The sequence below is a fragment of the Neltuma alba genome, unplaced genomic scaffold, assembly GCF_004799145.2.
Source record: "Neltuma alba isolate B1F8T4 unplaced genomic scaffold, ASM479914v2 tig00011677_pilon, whole genome shotgun sequence".
NCBI classification, from domain to species: Eukaryota; Viridiplantae; Streptophyta; class Magnoliopsida; order Fabales; family Fabaceae; genus Neltuma; species Neltuma alba.
In genome coordinates, this window is record NW_021636317.1 from 59353 (window position 1) to 75881 (window position 16529).

Here is a 16529-nt window from a genome sequence, read left to right on the forward strand (position 1 = left end):
TTCAAAGCACTGTCGGGTGCTAAGTATGGGCACCTCTCCCAGCCAAGAGTCAAATCTCGATTCGCTAAGTTGTGAGAGACTAGCCCCTTTTACTACACCCAACTCCCGTTGGTAAATCATGAGTATTTATAAATGAGGCGGTTGGCTTACGAGTGACGGCAATCGAAGGAAGCCCAAGTGTTAGCTCGTGACCTAATTGGCCCGGCTTTCTGATGAGGTGAAAATTCTAGCTTGTGTTTTTTTTTTTTAAAATAAACACATATCCTTGAATGCAATCATGTTCAAGATACTGTTTGGCACTAAGTGTGAATACCTCTCCCAACAGAAATTCAGACATTTGTTTACCGCTTTGTAAGGAATCAGCCTCTTTCGCTAAACTCAACCTTATTAGTAAATCTGACTTTGTTGTGAAACAAATAAATTAATAGGAGTCGAGTCTAAGATTTAAATACTTATTGAGAGATATATTCACATTTAAGATCTTATGAATAACAAAATTTGAGGTAGAAGCAACTTAGCTTGTCCGTCACTGTGAGAAATTGCAACTTGCAGCATTTTATTGGATGGAGAATTTGTTTTAGACAAGACAGAATCAGGTCATTGAAAATATGAACTATCATAATTACGTGTGTGATTGATCTCCTTAAATAGATGCTCATGCCCTTGCATCCGCAAACAAAAAGGGAAAACATTTGTCCTTCTGAACAATTTAGTGGTAAAAAGTAATTATATTAAAATAATCACCGGAAGACTATGACAGAGGCATTCAATAAGTAATTATATTAAAATTTTTACCGTCTCACGGCAGAATTTGGCAACAATTTGAAACAAACCTCCATCTAAGTTTGAAGTTGAGAATATTGGTGGAGATTTATTAATATGCGGGAAACACTTAAGCAAGACTTTGGATTCAACAAACAGTACGGCTTTTTCTTTGAAAAAAAAAAAGAACAAAAAAGAGATGGGAATTGAAATGGAATGAGCTGTTGGTGAGGAGGCGCTTGTGATGATGGAATAAGAGTGAGCTGTGAAATGATAGCCTCGCTGCCGCTGCGGCCAGCCGCTTACACATCTCTCCGCCCATTCATTTTCCTTCTTCATTTATTTAATCACTTGCTATTACTTTCCTTCTCTCCCCCATCATCACATAGTTCCATCTTCATTTCTTCTCCACCTATCCTCTCTCTATCATTGCATCAACATCCAATAATTATAAAAACTAACAAAAGCGATGTATACAAATTAATTCTTAACAACTTAAATATATATTTAAGTTGTTAATTAATCAATATTATGATCAATAATATTGCTATAATATGTTAAATCTCAACCACTGAATGTTGATCTAGTGGCAGAGATAATAAGTGGAGAGGAAATAGAGAGAAAGCTAAGTGGAAACATTCTTCTCATTTTTTTCCCTTGCATCAGGCATACTAATAAGAATAATTAAAAAGTATAAGAGTTATTATAAAATTCAAGTGATTTCTAATATTATCTTCGATTAACTATTTAAAATTCCGACATCTAATTAATCTTTACTATCTCACTTTTTTTATTAAAAATATGAGTATATATAAAAAAATATTTAATACTTTTTATAAAAGTGCTGAATGAGGTGTACGAATGAACAAAAACACCTTTTAAAACTACCTTATAATAAATGGCAAAAGAAGTATGTAGTGCAGTATACTTGGAATGGAGGCAAAATGTCCCGAACAAATGTAGACGGGGTTGATATTTAGGAAGGGAGTAACGCCTGCTGGTAGGATTCGTAATAATGAAGGGGCGGGGGGGTGTTGTGGGAAGGAAAATGCATTGATTGGAAGGCATTATTGAGAGGCGGAGACAGCTGAGCAGGCTCAGGCTATGTTGTTGACTGTGCTGGACATTCCTTCCTCCTTCCTAGTTCCTCCTATGTTTTTTTTCCTTTGACCTGATAGCTCCTCCCATGTTTATTAGTAGTTTTACGCTGTTTTATTTAGAATCAAGTCCTGCCCGGTCATGTCCTGCCACACCAACACGTTGGTTGGCCCCACCTTCAAGTGTTTTTTTTTTATACAGAAAAGTTTAAATGAGTTGGGTCATGTGGGCTCAACAGAGCCAGGACATGCCTTCACGTTCAGATAGTACTTACAGATCGCCTACCAACAAGGTCCTCACATCAACAGCGGGATTCGAACTCACAACCTTTGACCTGATAGCTCCTCCCATGTTTATTAATAGTTTTATGCTGTTTTATTTAGAATCAAGTCCTGTCCCGTCATGTCCTGCCACGCCAACACGTGGGTTGGCCCCACCTTCAAGTGTTTTTTTTTTTTAATATAGAAAAGTTTAAGTGAGTTGGATCTTGTGGACTCATTAGGGCCAGGACATGCCTCCAGGCTCAGAGAACGCTTATAGAGGTACTTACAGATCACCCACCAATAAAGTTCTCACGTCAATAGTGGGATTCAAACTCACAGCCTTATAAATTATGAGCTGATTTTTTTACCAATTGGACTAACTTTTGTTGGTCCCTCAAGTGTTACCCCAAGGCCTTTATCGCTGCCTTTGAAACTGACAAGCCCAACGTACACTTGGAGGGCCGAGCCTTTGCTCTTTCAAGTGTTCCGCATCACAGCCTCCTTCATCAGGGCGTGATCCTGAAACGCAATCATTCTTTTTATTTTTTTTTTTCAAAAGAGCATTTAGATAGAAACAAACCTATAATTTTAAAAACATTTTTACAGTTTATAAAATAAATATATGAAGAATTTTATTTTATTTTGTAGAAAAGGATTTTTATAAAAACATGTCTAGGTGTTACAAACACCCCCTAACTTAGTTTAACTTGTATTAAAAAAAAAACTCAGTTTAACAACATCAACCTCGTAAACTTCCCTGCAGTATCCTGTTAAGACTATTAATTTAGGAGGTGTATGTTTGGGGTTAAAAAAGATGCTTTTTTAAAAATACTTTTCGACATATCGAAATAAACTCCTCTACATATTTATCTTGTATACTTTAAAATCACTTTTAAAACGAATTTTAATTCCATCCAAATAACCCCTTAAGATTAATTCTTTGTATGTGGGCCCTCTTCGTATGAGAGTGACAGCACAGATGGTGAGGGCCAATCAGGAGCCTCCACCACTCATCCCATGGCACCAAAATAAAAGGATACCACCAACCGACCAAGTTAATGCCATAACATCCTGTGATTAGACTCCGACCATAAACTTAGTGCTCATAGTTCATGCTTAATTTTCATCTATTCCCACTTTCTTTTTTGTGTGTTCTGATGATAACTCCTAAAATGGTGCTTTTGTCGAGCGATACGTGAGCAAAATGAGATTTCTTGATGATTCACCGACTAACTTCCCCTTTCAGTCCCAATAAAAAGAAAAGCGTGAGGTACTGAGGCCCTTAAAGCTGCGTTCTACTCGCAGTTCTGTTAAATTCGTTTATGTTTTTCATTAACAAATTTAAGCATTTAAATTTAATCATATTCATCTTTGACCAAAAAAAAAAAAAAAATTTAATCATATTCATCCAATACCGTAGTCTGCGTTACCTGCTGTTGACATATTTAAAGTTTAAACTCGTGGCTAAGGCGAAAATGACCTGTCGTCTTGCTCCGCCTAGTTTAATCCCATTCGGCCCTTTTGTTTTTCTGTGGCCTAGTGTAATATTCGTCCGGTCCTTACAATAAGATATAATTATTGAGTTAATTCTTATTCTAAATGTAAAACCTGTTTTTTATATTTATTAATTTTTTTCTAAATTATCTCTGTTGATACCCTCTCAAAACCCCAATCACAATCAAGTAGAAAATGAAAAGATATTAAGAAAGATGATTATGATATTTTAGAAAAAAATATATCATATTTTTTATAATTAACTAATTTAACTAACTTTTTAAATATAACTAACCTAATTAAACGAGTCTTACCTTAAGGATGGAAGACTATGAACAACCAAGTGAACAAATCACATTGAATTCGACGGATCAACGGGCCGGTCAACATCACACGAACAAGCGCGATCTGAGAAGTTTTTATGCGTCCTTTTAAATTCCAGAAAAAGTTTGATGCAGTTAATTACATGGGTTTTGAGAGGTCAGATGAACTCATCATCATTTCCAGTGATGAGCACTCGTATTCCTAAAAGGGCGAAGTTCATGAGATGCATTACTAACAGTGTAACGTTGTCATATCATAAATCGAAAATTATGCGAGCATTATAGTGAGGACTTGTAAATATCCGTGTTAGTGTCATGGGCTGGGGAGCTGGAGCAACAGGAAGTCAAGAGCAAGCATCCATATGTGTGTATATAATACTACCTCCGGTCCTTAATATAAAACCTTATTTGATTTTTATTCTAGTTCTAAATATACGACCCCAATTCATTTTGTCTCTCATATTTATACTTTTTTTTTTCAAAGTAGTTCTTCTAACAATGATAATTTCAGTTAATACATTTAATTAGCAAGGATATTTTAGGAAAGACAACACATATTTATTACAAATAACTAACTTAACTTCTTTTCTTAATCTTTTTAAATTAGTCAACTAGCTCTTATAATTAGGATCGGATGTAGTATTACTTATAATGGGATAATGCAGCCATAATCGGGCACGTTTTACACTATATGCAAGCAGTGGATAATTAAGTGGGTTTAATTTGATGGATTATATTTAAACAGGGATTCATTAGTGGCTGATGTAATAAATGAACGACCCACAGATAGAGATGTTGCTTCCAGTGTTGCTTCCAGAATAAAATCTAAGGACAGCGTCAGGTTTTGAGGATGCTTCTTCGCCGCAGAGGGCACCTAACTTGTTGGACGCACTGGCTATGGCATATTGGGAAAGTCTCTTAAGTGATCTGTGAGAGATCCAAAGTGCTACCCTCCACATACAGTCAACATTCAACAAGAAGAAGCGAAGATAAGGCTCAAAGTTCCAAAACGAAAGCACCCACCAGATTCTGCTCCCTCCTCTGTTCTTTAACCCAACCACGCCACTGTAGATTCTCCGTCCCCACTCACTTTCGTGACACCCCCTCATGGACCCCACCTTTTATATATAACCGCTTTATCTTCATTTATCATCACTCTATCCTAGTATACCCTTCTTTCTTTGTCTCTGGGTTATACTTTTACCCTCCAGTTGGGTTCTGTATTTATACTTTACACTGAAAGAAAGCATCATGGGTGAGCTGTTCCCAGTTACTTATGTAATAAAATATTATGGTGATGTCATTTTTCTATTTTTCGTGGCTGATTCTCTTCCACCCTCGTGTTTACCCTCAATCAATCTATGCATGGAGTTAAAGTGCTCGCTCACCTATTGACACGTAGATACTGTTCGTGGGTGGCGATCAATAATATGGAGCCATAATTAGGCAATTATCTTCCTTTGCCCAATTAGGTTGTGATAGCTTCCTTTGCCCATGCTGGAAGCAGATTGATTGATTGAGATGTCCCTGCCATATGTAATCTCAATGGCGGGCATTGTGAGAATCACGCACAGGGGCCAATATCAAATCATTTATTTGCCCATGATTTCAAATTTGAGCATCCGGGTTCAAACAATAGTCAATGAAGATTAGGTTTTTTAATTAAGATTTGTCAAAAGCGAGAGTCACGACACACCCATCACTTCCTCTTGCTTTTTTAAATGGATGTATAGTAGCCATGTAATTTTTTAACTAGATTAATTACACATGATGACAGTGAACGAAGCTTCATTTCAAATTACTATGAAGCAGGGAAAAAAAAAGGTTTGATATTACTTATAAGCTATGAATAACATTATGTGCAGTTTTTTTAACTTCCTATATTTTATTTAGCCTTGTGATGCAACTCTGTTTATTATTTTTTTTTACATTTTAGTAGGTTTAAAATCTTGAAAAAGAAGAGTGTAATTTTTGAGAATTTTTTAAATTATTATTTTTTCATGTGTGGTCGGAGAAAATGATGCTTCAGTTCAATTAATGTAAAGTAAGAAGAAAAGAAAAGAAAAGAAAAAGAAGGCCTGGTGTTTGCAAAATAAAGAGAAAAAGAGGGGGGGCATGAAGGAGAAAGAAGGAAAGGAAAAGGGACTGCCGATTCAATGAATAGGTGGCCAACACTAGCTTGGTTTCATTTATTTATTAAATTAATACGGCGGATCGAGAAGTGAGCACAGCTTTGCATGTGGGAAACATTAAACTATGAGAAAGCAAAATTCAAAAGACTCGGGCGTCCCGACTCTGATTCAACTCCCATCTTCCTCCCCAAAGCTGTAAATCATTTATTCACGACTTTCGAACCTCTCAACTCTCCCATCCGTAGGCGTAGCAGTCATGTCTCCCTCACCCCTCCCCCACCCCTTCCCTTTATCGTACGACGCTGCCCACCCACCTCAGTAATCATGGGCTTCCTCTCCTGCAATGCTGAATCTGCAGCCGCCACCTGTGATTCCCACTACTGGGACCTCAAGAAGAAGGCTTCCAAGTCCAACAGAACCAGAAGAAGAACTCATAATGTGCATAAGCTCGTAGACATCAGAAAGTTTCAGTTTTCCGAGCTCCTCGCAGCCACCGGCGGCTTCTCCGCAGACTGCTTCTTGGGCAAAGGCAGCCATGGCAGCGTCTACAAAGCTATCCTCGACGACGGCAAGCTTATCGCCGCCGTCAAGAGAACAAAGTTCTCCAAGCCTCATGTCACCAACCTCCGCAACCACTCCGCCAACTGTACCGGTTGTGCTAACTGTACAAGCCCCGCAGAGAACGAGATCGAAATTCTCTCACGGGTTCGGAATCCTCGCCGCTTCGTCAACCTCATTGGATTTTGCACCGATTCCAACGGCAGTCAGTTAATTGTCGTTGAGTATATGCTCAACGGTTCTCTCTACGACGCCCTGCACTGCACCACCAGACCGCCGGGTTGGAGCCGGCGGGTCCGTTTCGCTCTGCAGGTGGCAAAAGCTGTGCTGGCGCTTCACTCTTCTAATCCCCCGGTGATCCACCGGGACATAAAGTCGTCCAACGTTCTGATCGACGAGAAGGGGAAGGCGAGGCTGGGCGATTTCGGGCTGGCACTGAGGGGACACGTAGAGGACGTTCGTGTGAAATGCACGCCACCGGCTGGGACGATGGGGTACCTGGACCCGTGCTACCTGGCGCCGGGGGATGTGAGCGCGAAGAGCGACGTGTTCAGCTTTGGGATCCTGCTGCTGGAGATAATCAGCGGCAGGAACGCCATCGATTTGAATTACAGCCCGCCCTCCGTGGTGGACTGGGCCGTGCCGTTGATAAAGCGCGGGGAATTCCTCGGAATCTGTGACCGGCGAATCGGGAGGCCATCAGACAAGGCGATTATAAGGCAGCTGGGAACGTTGGCGGCGAAGTGCGTGAGGTCGACGGCGGAGAAGAGACCGTCGATGTCGGAGGCAGTGGAGTGGCTGGAACAGGTGAGGAAGAGGGTTGAGGCGACCCCCATATGGAGGGGTCTGAGGCGGCGAGAGGAGAATAACGCGGAATTGGGCGAAAGGAGGGAGGAAGCGGGAAGAATAGTGAGAGGGGGAAGCAGAAGGAACGGGAAAGTGTCGAGCGTGGGGGGTGCGGAGCAGGAGAATGAGACGAGTGAAGCTAGCAATGGAGTGTCCAGGTCGAGATCAATGCCAACCGGGAATGTGGGTGGGATCGTGAGGAGGCTCAACAGGTCAAGGTCGATGTCCGTGGAGGGTTTGGCGAAGTTCAATTCACGTGCAGATTTACACGAGACGCAAGACCTTCAAAACCACATTAACAACCAAGCAGCTTGTTAATTATTAATGATATCCTATTAATCCTCCAGATTATTAGGCGCCGGATATAGTATAAACGTGGAGTTATCATATTTTCCCGTCTATTTGTTGGGCATCATTTATACTGATCTGGCAGTGTGTCGGAACACATACACCATGATTATTCAATTGTACGTGCGTACCTTTGGTTTGGATCCTTGAGTGTATATTTATGAATGGCATGTGGTGAACGAACGTGGAGGGATGGTGTGCCTTGGTCGGGACGGTGACACTGACACAGTCATCAATCATGAATGCCTACTACGTGAAATCCTCACGGGTGTAACATGTGTCGGCTTTATTTCCTGATATAAATATAGTGAAGACTCAACGGACAAACTCGCCTATGTTTTGATTCAAACAAACCAAGGAGGGGACGACGTCTCTCTCCTTAATAAAATCACGTAACCGACGTGGACTGATTTGTTGTTTGAGGTTTTACGGAATCGCTCCGTTACATTCCTCAGCTGTCCGCATTATATTCATCATCGGATTAATTGAAGGTGCTGCCTATATATTAACCTTCTACTTCACACCTGATGAAAAACAGAGGCCGATCCCCTAATTTGCCGGTGATAAAAGTTTAGGTTGACGGACAGAATAAGATACCAAACATATTTGTTAATTAAAACGAGAAAAGTAATTAATATCGTAGGATCACATGCATCAGGCACGTGGCGATTGCCGCCGCTATTCGCGCCTTGGAAGCCTCTTCATATTTTCATCAATAGTTTTTCTGGCTTCATCTTTTCTTTTCTTTCTCCCCCCTCTTTCATAACGTACCATATAATAATGACGGAAGGGGGTATATTTTAGTTTTTGTTTTAAAGTGAATACCTGAATCAAGTGAATGGGGAAGTAAGTACTCCGCACCTAGCTATAACACCCCTATATTAGTGTATATAGAAGTTTTATATTTAAAATCAGAGGAGTACTAAGATTGGACTTTGGAGGGATGCGAATGGGTGCGGTATTGGCAAGTCAGTGTTAAGGAGCATGGGCCAGGCAATTTGACTTGCAGGCTTAACATGCCTAAAAGTCCAATAAAGGGTAAAGTCATTTTAAGTGGTAGGAGGAGCCGAGGCGGGTTTGAGCAGAATTTGGGCCTGCATTGTCGGTGAGCAAACAGCCGAATGATGTTGGTTCCATTGTCGCGCGCTCGCCTGACAAGTGGATTTACGAAAAGGCACACAATTTAAGATCAATTATTATATTTATTGTTTTTTACACGAAATATGAAAATAAGATAGGAATGCACTTTGGAAATATGTTTGGAAAACAGGGGGAAAGTAAATAATATCCTGATATGATTTTTAATTATCCGACATATTTGGATATACACATACACGGGGCCTTTATTATATATTGAAAATCAATGATACGCATCCACCAAATAAAAAAGGCAATAAAGCCCCTTCCGTTTCATTCATAAAATGTTTTTGGAGCACACCGCGAATACCAATAAATATTATTAAAAACAGATGAGAAGTTTATTTTTAAAAAGAAGTGCTGTATTAACTTTGAAAAATACCCTTTATTTAATATGATTAAGTAATTAATTCACGATTGATAAAGGATTTTTGGGGAACAAAGTCATTAGTCAATTATCATTTCTTTTCGAAACAGTTTAAGCATGAAACATGAACACATATATGAATGCAGCGGGGGAGGAGAACGAAAGTTGCAGAAGAAACGTGGATGCGTATGGGAGTACGTGCGCGATCATGGGCAGAAGAAGAGTCGTCATTGCCGATCGATCTAGGGAAAACGGAGCACGAAGCGTGGCCTCACAAAGCAATTAATTACTACTATTTGGGTTGCATGCAATACAGTACCCCGATTTCATGAGGGATTCGGCTCCCAGGAATCATGTTTCTTGCACAGCGAATGCCCCAGTTTTATGATTCTTGTTCTATCATTTGGGTTTGCGCACAACATAATGTCTTGAATGTGCACATAATAGTACAGTCTTTAATATAAGTCATTTGCAATATATTCTTACATGCAATGTATTAAATTATTTTTTTCCTAATTTTATGCTTATTAGAATTTTACTTCCCTCCATATTTACTAATCACCCTCACATCTCTCTATTCTTTCCCCCTTTCAAATAAAAATTAAATAAAGATAGAATTAAAAAATCAGTATAAAACATGGTATGAGTGGCTTATGTGTAGAACAAAAACTTTTTAGTAGTGCATGACCATGTTTGAAACGTGGTTGTAATTTGTAAAGAGAGAAGGAAGGATTTTCTCTGTCTGCCCCTTGTAAATATTTTCGTTTAATAAATAACCCCCTCGATTCAAAAGAGAGAGAGAGAGAGAGAAGGAAGGATATAACGATACAGAAGGAAAATGAAGGGGCGGTGTGAATGATTTGTGAGCGAAGTTGTCATATTATGAAGCAGGGATGGCGTGGCACGAGGGAGGGAATGGAGAGGAGATGAAACGACAACATGGGAATGAATGAATGATGGGCACATGAGTGAATAATACTTGTCTCGCTCTCATACGGAAATTGGGAATACCACCAAATTCTGGCTGCCCCTAATCGCTAATGGACAACCACCTCATCATAAAGTGAGACACCATGTACCATCACGTGGCTGTCACACGCCAATATTGGTTTCCCCCAGCAAGTGACCGAAATGCCCTCCATGAATTAATATATATATATATATATATATTTGCTGTTTAAACGCCAAGACAGCACAGGCAGTGGATTACAGATTTACAGTAGATAGGTAAACGCTGAGGGGAGGGGACCCCCAAGCTCAGTGTAGGTGAATGTGAGGGGGGGGGGGGGTTTCCACTTTCATATACGGCATTATATAAACAAGCAAAAGCCTGTCACCCAAAGCATGCAAATGGAAATACCAGCTCTCTCAGAGCCTGAGCCCCCACTCCCTCGTCTTGTCACCCTCTCCTCCCTTTTCTACTTTTACTTTTCTTCCTCTCTCTCTCTCTCTCTCTGTTTTTTTTTTTACTCCGCTGTCACTCACTCATCAATCCCTCTCTCTCTCTCTCCCCCCCTCCCTCCCTCCCTCTCCCCACAGGCCACCATTTTTATCTTGCCTTCTTCAACTGACCCTTGCTATTTGATACCTTCCTCTATATTGTTGACCATCTTGTTCTTTTTTGCTCCTAACAGTATATATCCATCTTCTTATGTGAGTAGAGCATGTAGGGTGTGTGTATATGGGCGGGGAATGAATCAAATAGTGAAGTGGGTGGGAAGTGAAGTGAGGGGCGCCAATTGCAAAATCAAATAAGAGTGGTGATCAGAGGGGTTCTGGTTTCGTGGGTTTTGGTGACAGCGCCAGATCCAGGCACGTGCCCTTCGATGCCAATTCACCACCTCTCCTCCTCCTCCACCGTCCTTCCTTCCTTTTTGATAACAAAGCTATTCTTTCAGCATATATATTCTGTCACTTCAGTGTCATTCTCATATATATATATAAAGTTACGCTACAGTTTGACCCAGGCATCAAAGCCGTCTTTGGTTGCTGCCAAGGGCATGAGACGAGAGATTTCAATGATTTTTTTTTCTCACGCTTTTATTTTGTGCATATTTTTTTAATCAAAATATCATAACCACACTTACCTAGCTAGCTCTTTCAAATGTCTCGTCCCTTATTTGCAGAATATGAAAAATCTTTTATGGGCGCGGATCGAAACCTGAAAGCATGGCAAAGGGAAGCCGAATTGAATGCATGAGATCCGTTATAATGCTGAGTGGAGATATGTTAGGGAGTTCGGAGGGTGACTGAAAAAGTGTAGGTAATGCATGCGGTGTGGGAAATTTACGCCTCAAGTTTCTAAAGATGCGACCAAATCATGCCTTGCTTCTTCCTGTGAATTATTTCCGCCATGTGTTCCTGGCCCGCCCTCTGTCTCCACCAATAATGCTCCTCATAATTGCTTCCCCTCTATATTCACAACGCACAATCACATATCATGCCTCTTCTTCTTTCCCATTGCTTTCGTTCTTTCGTCCTTTTTTTTTTTTTGCACCGTCAATTTAGAATTTGGGCTGCATTTATGACATCATTCAACCCGTCCAATTATTTGTTCCCCTGAATAGATATAGCCTGGTGATCAGTTTCATTGGCGTCTAAGCCAATATATAATAACATGATAACAGATAGAAAGTTTCAAATCACGTTTTAGGCCTTGAAATTTGCTTGTGTTTTCACTTCGTCTATATACATCGCCGGAAAAGGTGACATTAATTAAAGAATGAAAACGAAACATCTTGGAACCTTTGCAGGGAAGCAGGCAGGCAAAACTCTTTAATATATATATACACACACCAACTATACTTAATAAGAGATACAAGGACAAAATAAAAATGGATAAAATTGAGAGGATAAAACAGGATGGGAAGAGAATGCCCATGCCTAACTAGGAGATAAGCATGCTGGGGGTGGTTGGTTGAGGAGATAATGCGTTGGGAAAAGCCTACTACTGTCCACATCACACGGAAGTGGCCAACCCAACCCAAAAAAAAAAAAAAATGGAGGAGGAGAAGGAACGCCCAATGACAGGGATCAGGGCATGGTAATCGCATGAACCGTGGAGTTACCTCACCGTGCCCTAACAACAACAAAAGGGAGTTGATCCCAAACAAAAAATGCGGAGGGCCAGAGCCAGACGGTGGATGACGTCAGCTCCTGTCGGAGGAGGAGGCCACGTCGTCAGCTCCCACAAATGCCGACACACACCCCCCCCCTCATTTCTCCCATCCATCCATCCATCCACTCTCTCTCTCGTCCTTTCCTAATTCCTATCCTATGTTTCTCCCTCCCCACGCTTAATCCTGTCCCTCAGCTCTCTTTCACGCATGCCCCGCCTCCCTCTAATCAAATTATATTCGAATCTTATTTAGATACTAAAACTACACCTCTCACTCTCTCTGCGCCCAATAATGCGCCGGGTAAAATTTGGGCTGTGTTTGGAAATTCAAAATTCAGTACAGGCATGAAAACAGAAGATGGGTCAAAGTAAAAAAAATAAAAATTAAAATAAACATAATACAAGAGAGAGTGAGAGACACACACGAGCTGATCGAATGGAAAGTGTTTCAAAGACTTTCGAGAGAATGACCCCCTCCCTTCTCTGTCACTCTGGGAAAATATTGATGACCACATCCTCATCTTATCTCTCTTATAGTCTTATCTACTCCCCCCCCCCCTCTCAAGCTAAATCTGTAGTCGTATAAAATTTTAATCATTACACTGTCGCTTCTTTCCATTAACATTTCTGCCCCTATACCTTACTTCCATAAATCTTCCCCCTTTTCGTTTTAATTACATTAAGATTAGAATCGCCAAATGACAATTAAATATACACCTTTTTATAAATACAGTCTTACATATTCGCCCCCCGGGTGAAACTGCTTCTCTTTGGGTCACCGGTCCTGTAGATCTTCCCCTATCGGAAGCACAAAACAGGTTCCCAGCAATCCCAAACATCTTGAGACCAAATTTAAACAAGTGGAGCCGGATATGGAATTTGAGGAGCACGACGAGCAGGAAGACGACATCGAGATCCCGGTGTCGCCTCCTGCTTACGACTCCCTCCCCAACAACTCTGTCCCCAGGTCCAAAATAAGTGTCTCCGGTGGAGCAGCAGCAGGAGCAGAGGGTGGCGCCTCTGCCGTCACACCTGGCCGCAAGGCTGAGCCCGGAGTAACAGCCAGGTACCGAGAATGCCAAAAGAACCACGCCGTCAGCCTCGGTGCACATGCGGTCGATGGCTGCGGAGAGTTCATCGCGGCTGGAGAGGAAGGCACGCTCGACGCGCTAAAATGCGCCGCCTGTAACTGTCACCGAAATTTCCACCGTAAGGAGACGGACAGCGGGGACATGACCCCGCATCCGCAGCTGCCGCCGCCGCCGCACTACCAGTACCACCAGCAGTATCCACCGTACTACCGTGCTCCTCCGCCACCAGCTGGGTACCTCCACCACCATCTGACGGCTCAGCCGATGGCGATGCAGAGGTCCTTGGCTCTGCCGGCTCCGGCGCCGATTAGAGATGAAGAGGACATGTCGAATCCTAGCAGCAGCGGAGGCGGAGGAAGCGGAGGCGGGGGAGGGAAGAAAAGGTGTAGGACGAAGTTCACGCAGGAGCAGAAGGAGAAGATGCTGGCATTCGCGGAGCGTGTCGGGTGGAGAATCCAGAAGCATGATGAAGCTGCGGTGGAGCAATTCTGTGCCGAGACTTGTGTCAAGAGACATGTACTTAAGGTTTGGATGCACAATAACAAGAACACTCTCGGTAAGAAACCCTAATTTCAATTCCTTGTTTTCTTCCTTTTTACTTGCCATTCTTAGGTCAAGATGGTTGGGTTTCGGCATTTTTGTTACCACGATCCTCTCTATTATAATTACAAAAGCTGAAGCCTGGAGTTTAGCATCATTGAGGTGAGAGAAGAGGGGAGTCAGAACGAATGGGGAAAATTTGTACTGTCAAGTTTTAATGGAGTTCTAGCTAGCTAGGGTTACTCCTCATTTCTCCTTCTCTACTTCCTTTGGATCGGATATGATTTCCGTTTGACATTAGCCAATTCTGAACATTGAACAACAACCTTCAGAATGCAGTAGGCGTATTATCTTAGCTTAAGGAAAATGATTTATTAATCGTTCTCGCTTAACATGGAATTTCACAACAATTATAATGAACAAAAGAAGGCAGCTTGAATTGTTAATTGTTAATATAATTATAGAAGTATACCATTTCAAATTCACTTAATTTCATGTAAATGTAGATCAGTTCTAAAACTTGCTTCTTGTTCTCTGATATCTGTCAACTTTAACTGCTTTTCTTCTTTCTCACCAACTCACAGCTTTACTCCTTTCTTTTTCATACTCGCAATGATTTGGGATTCTTCTGGGTGCGAACGGAACTGAAAAAACACGAATTATTTTAAAGAGATTTCTGATCCAAGAGTGATACCATTTTATGCTCCTTTCGGCACAATTCTCGCTTGTTCATATGTACTACTTGTTGAAGAAGAGATACCTCGTCCTCCATTGATTGCTCAAAAGACTTTCAGTTATTGACCTCTCTTTTTTGTGTTGGGTCGCTGTTGCTTTATTTTTTGTCTGAAAAGGAGGGAGACCCTGAAATTTTGATGCTTTTGAAAACCCATATTCCTGCCTATGTGTGGTTGGGCGGGGGAGTGTGAAAATATAGAAAGAAATGAAAGAAGAGGTGAAGTTAACAAATAAGAAATAACAAGGAGTGGACATTCACGCGGCAAAATCGTACACTGTTCATCTGCACCGTCACAGACCACAGACACAGTCTTGCAGATGTGCAGGCTCTTCTGATTATCATGGACACCTTCTTAATGCCCCCCCTTCTGCGTTATTTTAAATAATATGTGAATATTTCTCATCTCAGCATTCTCTTAAATTAACCGTCAACCACGCAATTCAATTTTTTGTTAAATACTCTTCTAGTACTTAACTTAAGACCTAATTAATTTATTTGAGTAGGTTAAGAATGTTAATTAAATTAATTAATATAATATGTTCTTTTTAAAACACTCTAATTATCTTTTTTTTTTTAATTTTCTTTCCAATTATAAGAGTGTTATCTACACTCAAGTAACAAAGAGCAAGCGCCCTCTTGCATGACCATATATACATTTTGCAAATAATGGCCAAGTATGTTCTGACTGAATTGGAGATTAACACGTGAACAATTATATTTTTGGAATAAAAATCCACGGTGTACTCCGTTTGAAGTGCATCTTTTATATTTTTTAGAAAAGAGGCCTAATCAACGAGTTGTGTAGGAGAAGTGTAAACTCTTTAAATAGAGAGTATAGGAGGCAGGGATTTAAATGTAGACACAGGAAAATGGAGGAACGATACCGGGCAATATAATTTCTCCAGTGTAGGTTATATGCATTATTGCTGCTCTTCTTGGTCTCGCGGCTGAGTATATTATGAGAGGGACATTTAGCAACAAATTAAATGACCCGCAGGAAGGGCGGGATTAGGTTTAGGATTAATGTTGTTATTAGGCAGTGGGGCCTACTCTCTCTCTCTCTCTTTCTCTATCCCTCTGCCTCTGCTGTGCGTGTGAGAGAGAGGTTGAAATGAAGGAGCAGGAGGGGGTTGTCTGTTTCTGCGTCTGAACTGTATTGCTGATTATGAATCCAGACAAGACCATCTTCATATCGAACAGTGCATGCATGTTGTGTCCCTTTTTAATTTATGACATATTTGGTGATTGATGATGCGCAGTTTACTATATAAGTATTCCAATGGATCGGAGGCCATGCCCATGCATGGTGTTGAGGTAGCAAGCAGTATGAAGCCTGCGTGCATGAACTATCTTGTTCACCACTCCCACGTATACCCAACTGCAAACTCCTCATTAAATAATACTTGCTTCCTCCACTTAATTTATTGTGCTTTCCCCTCTTCTTAGTATAAGAGCTAATTTGATTTTTTAATTTGGTCCTAAATATAACACCTCAATCTATTTTATTTATCATATTTATCTTTTTTAAAAAAATAGTTCTCATACTAATTGCACATGTTAAAAACTTCATTAAATGGTAGTTCTAACTAATACATATAATTAAAAAAGGTGTTATATAAAAAAAATTTAATTATTATAAATAACTAACTTAATATATTTTTTTATCTACTCAAATTAGTTAATTACTTTTTATATTAAGGAAAGGAGATAGTATTA

General features: G+C 40.6%; 2 protein-coding genes across 5 annotated transcripts; both read left to right on the forward strand.

The window, feature by feature from the left end:
* Positions 1-6136: 6136 nt before the first annotated feature.
* On the forward strand, positions 6137-7965 carry LOC114716509 (serine/threonine-protein kinase-like protein At1g28390). The gene has a single exon (XM_028901502.1). It carries the CDS (start codon positions 6178-6180, stop codon positions 7792-7794), a length of 1617 nt encoding a protein of 538 aa, XP_028757335.1. The 5' UTR covers positions 6137-6177; the 3' UTR covers positions 7795-7965.
* Positions 7966-12934: 4969 nt separating this feature from the next.
* Positions 12935-16233, forward strand: LOC114716510 (zinc-finger homeodomain protein 2). 4 transcript variants are annotated; one of them, XM_028901503.1, is made up of 2 exons: positions 12935-14093; positions 14748-15293. In XM_028901503.1, exons 1-2 carry the CDS (start codon positions 13319-13321, stop codon positions 14876-14878), a joined length of 906 nt encoding a protein of 301 aa, XP_028757336.1. In that variant the 5' UTR covers positions 12935-13318; the 3' UTR covers positions 14879-15293. The 4 variants fall into 4 exon arrangements, with proteins under 4 accessions (XP_028757336.1, XP_028757337.1, XP_028757339.1 ...); XM_028901504.1 differs by lacking the exon at positions 14748-15293 and adding an exon at positions 16073-16233 and having other exon boundaries at positions 12937-14093; XM_028901506.1 differs by lacking the exon at positions 14748-15293 and adding an exon at positions 15619-15997 and having other exon boundaries at positions 12939-14093.
* Positions 16234-16529: the final 296 nt, after the last annotated feature.

Coding starts and splice junctions, on each gene's coding strand:
- LOC114716509 (XM_028901502.1), top strand. CDS start 6,178: ATGTGGGAAACATTAAACTATGAGAAAGCAAAATTCAAAAGACTCGGG.
- LOC114716510 (XM_028901503.1), top strand. CDS start 13,319: ATGGAATTTGAGGAGCACGACGAGCAGGAAGACGACATCGAGATCCCG. Junction 14,094..14,747: donor CAATAACAAGAACACTCTCG/GTAAGAAACCCT, acceptor ATTATTTTAAAG/AGATTTCTGATCCAAGAGTG.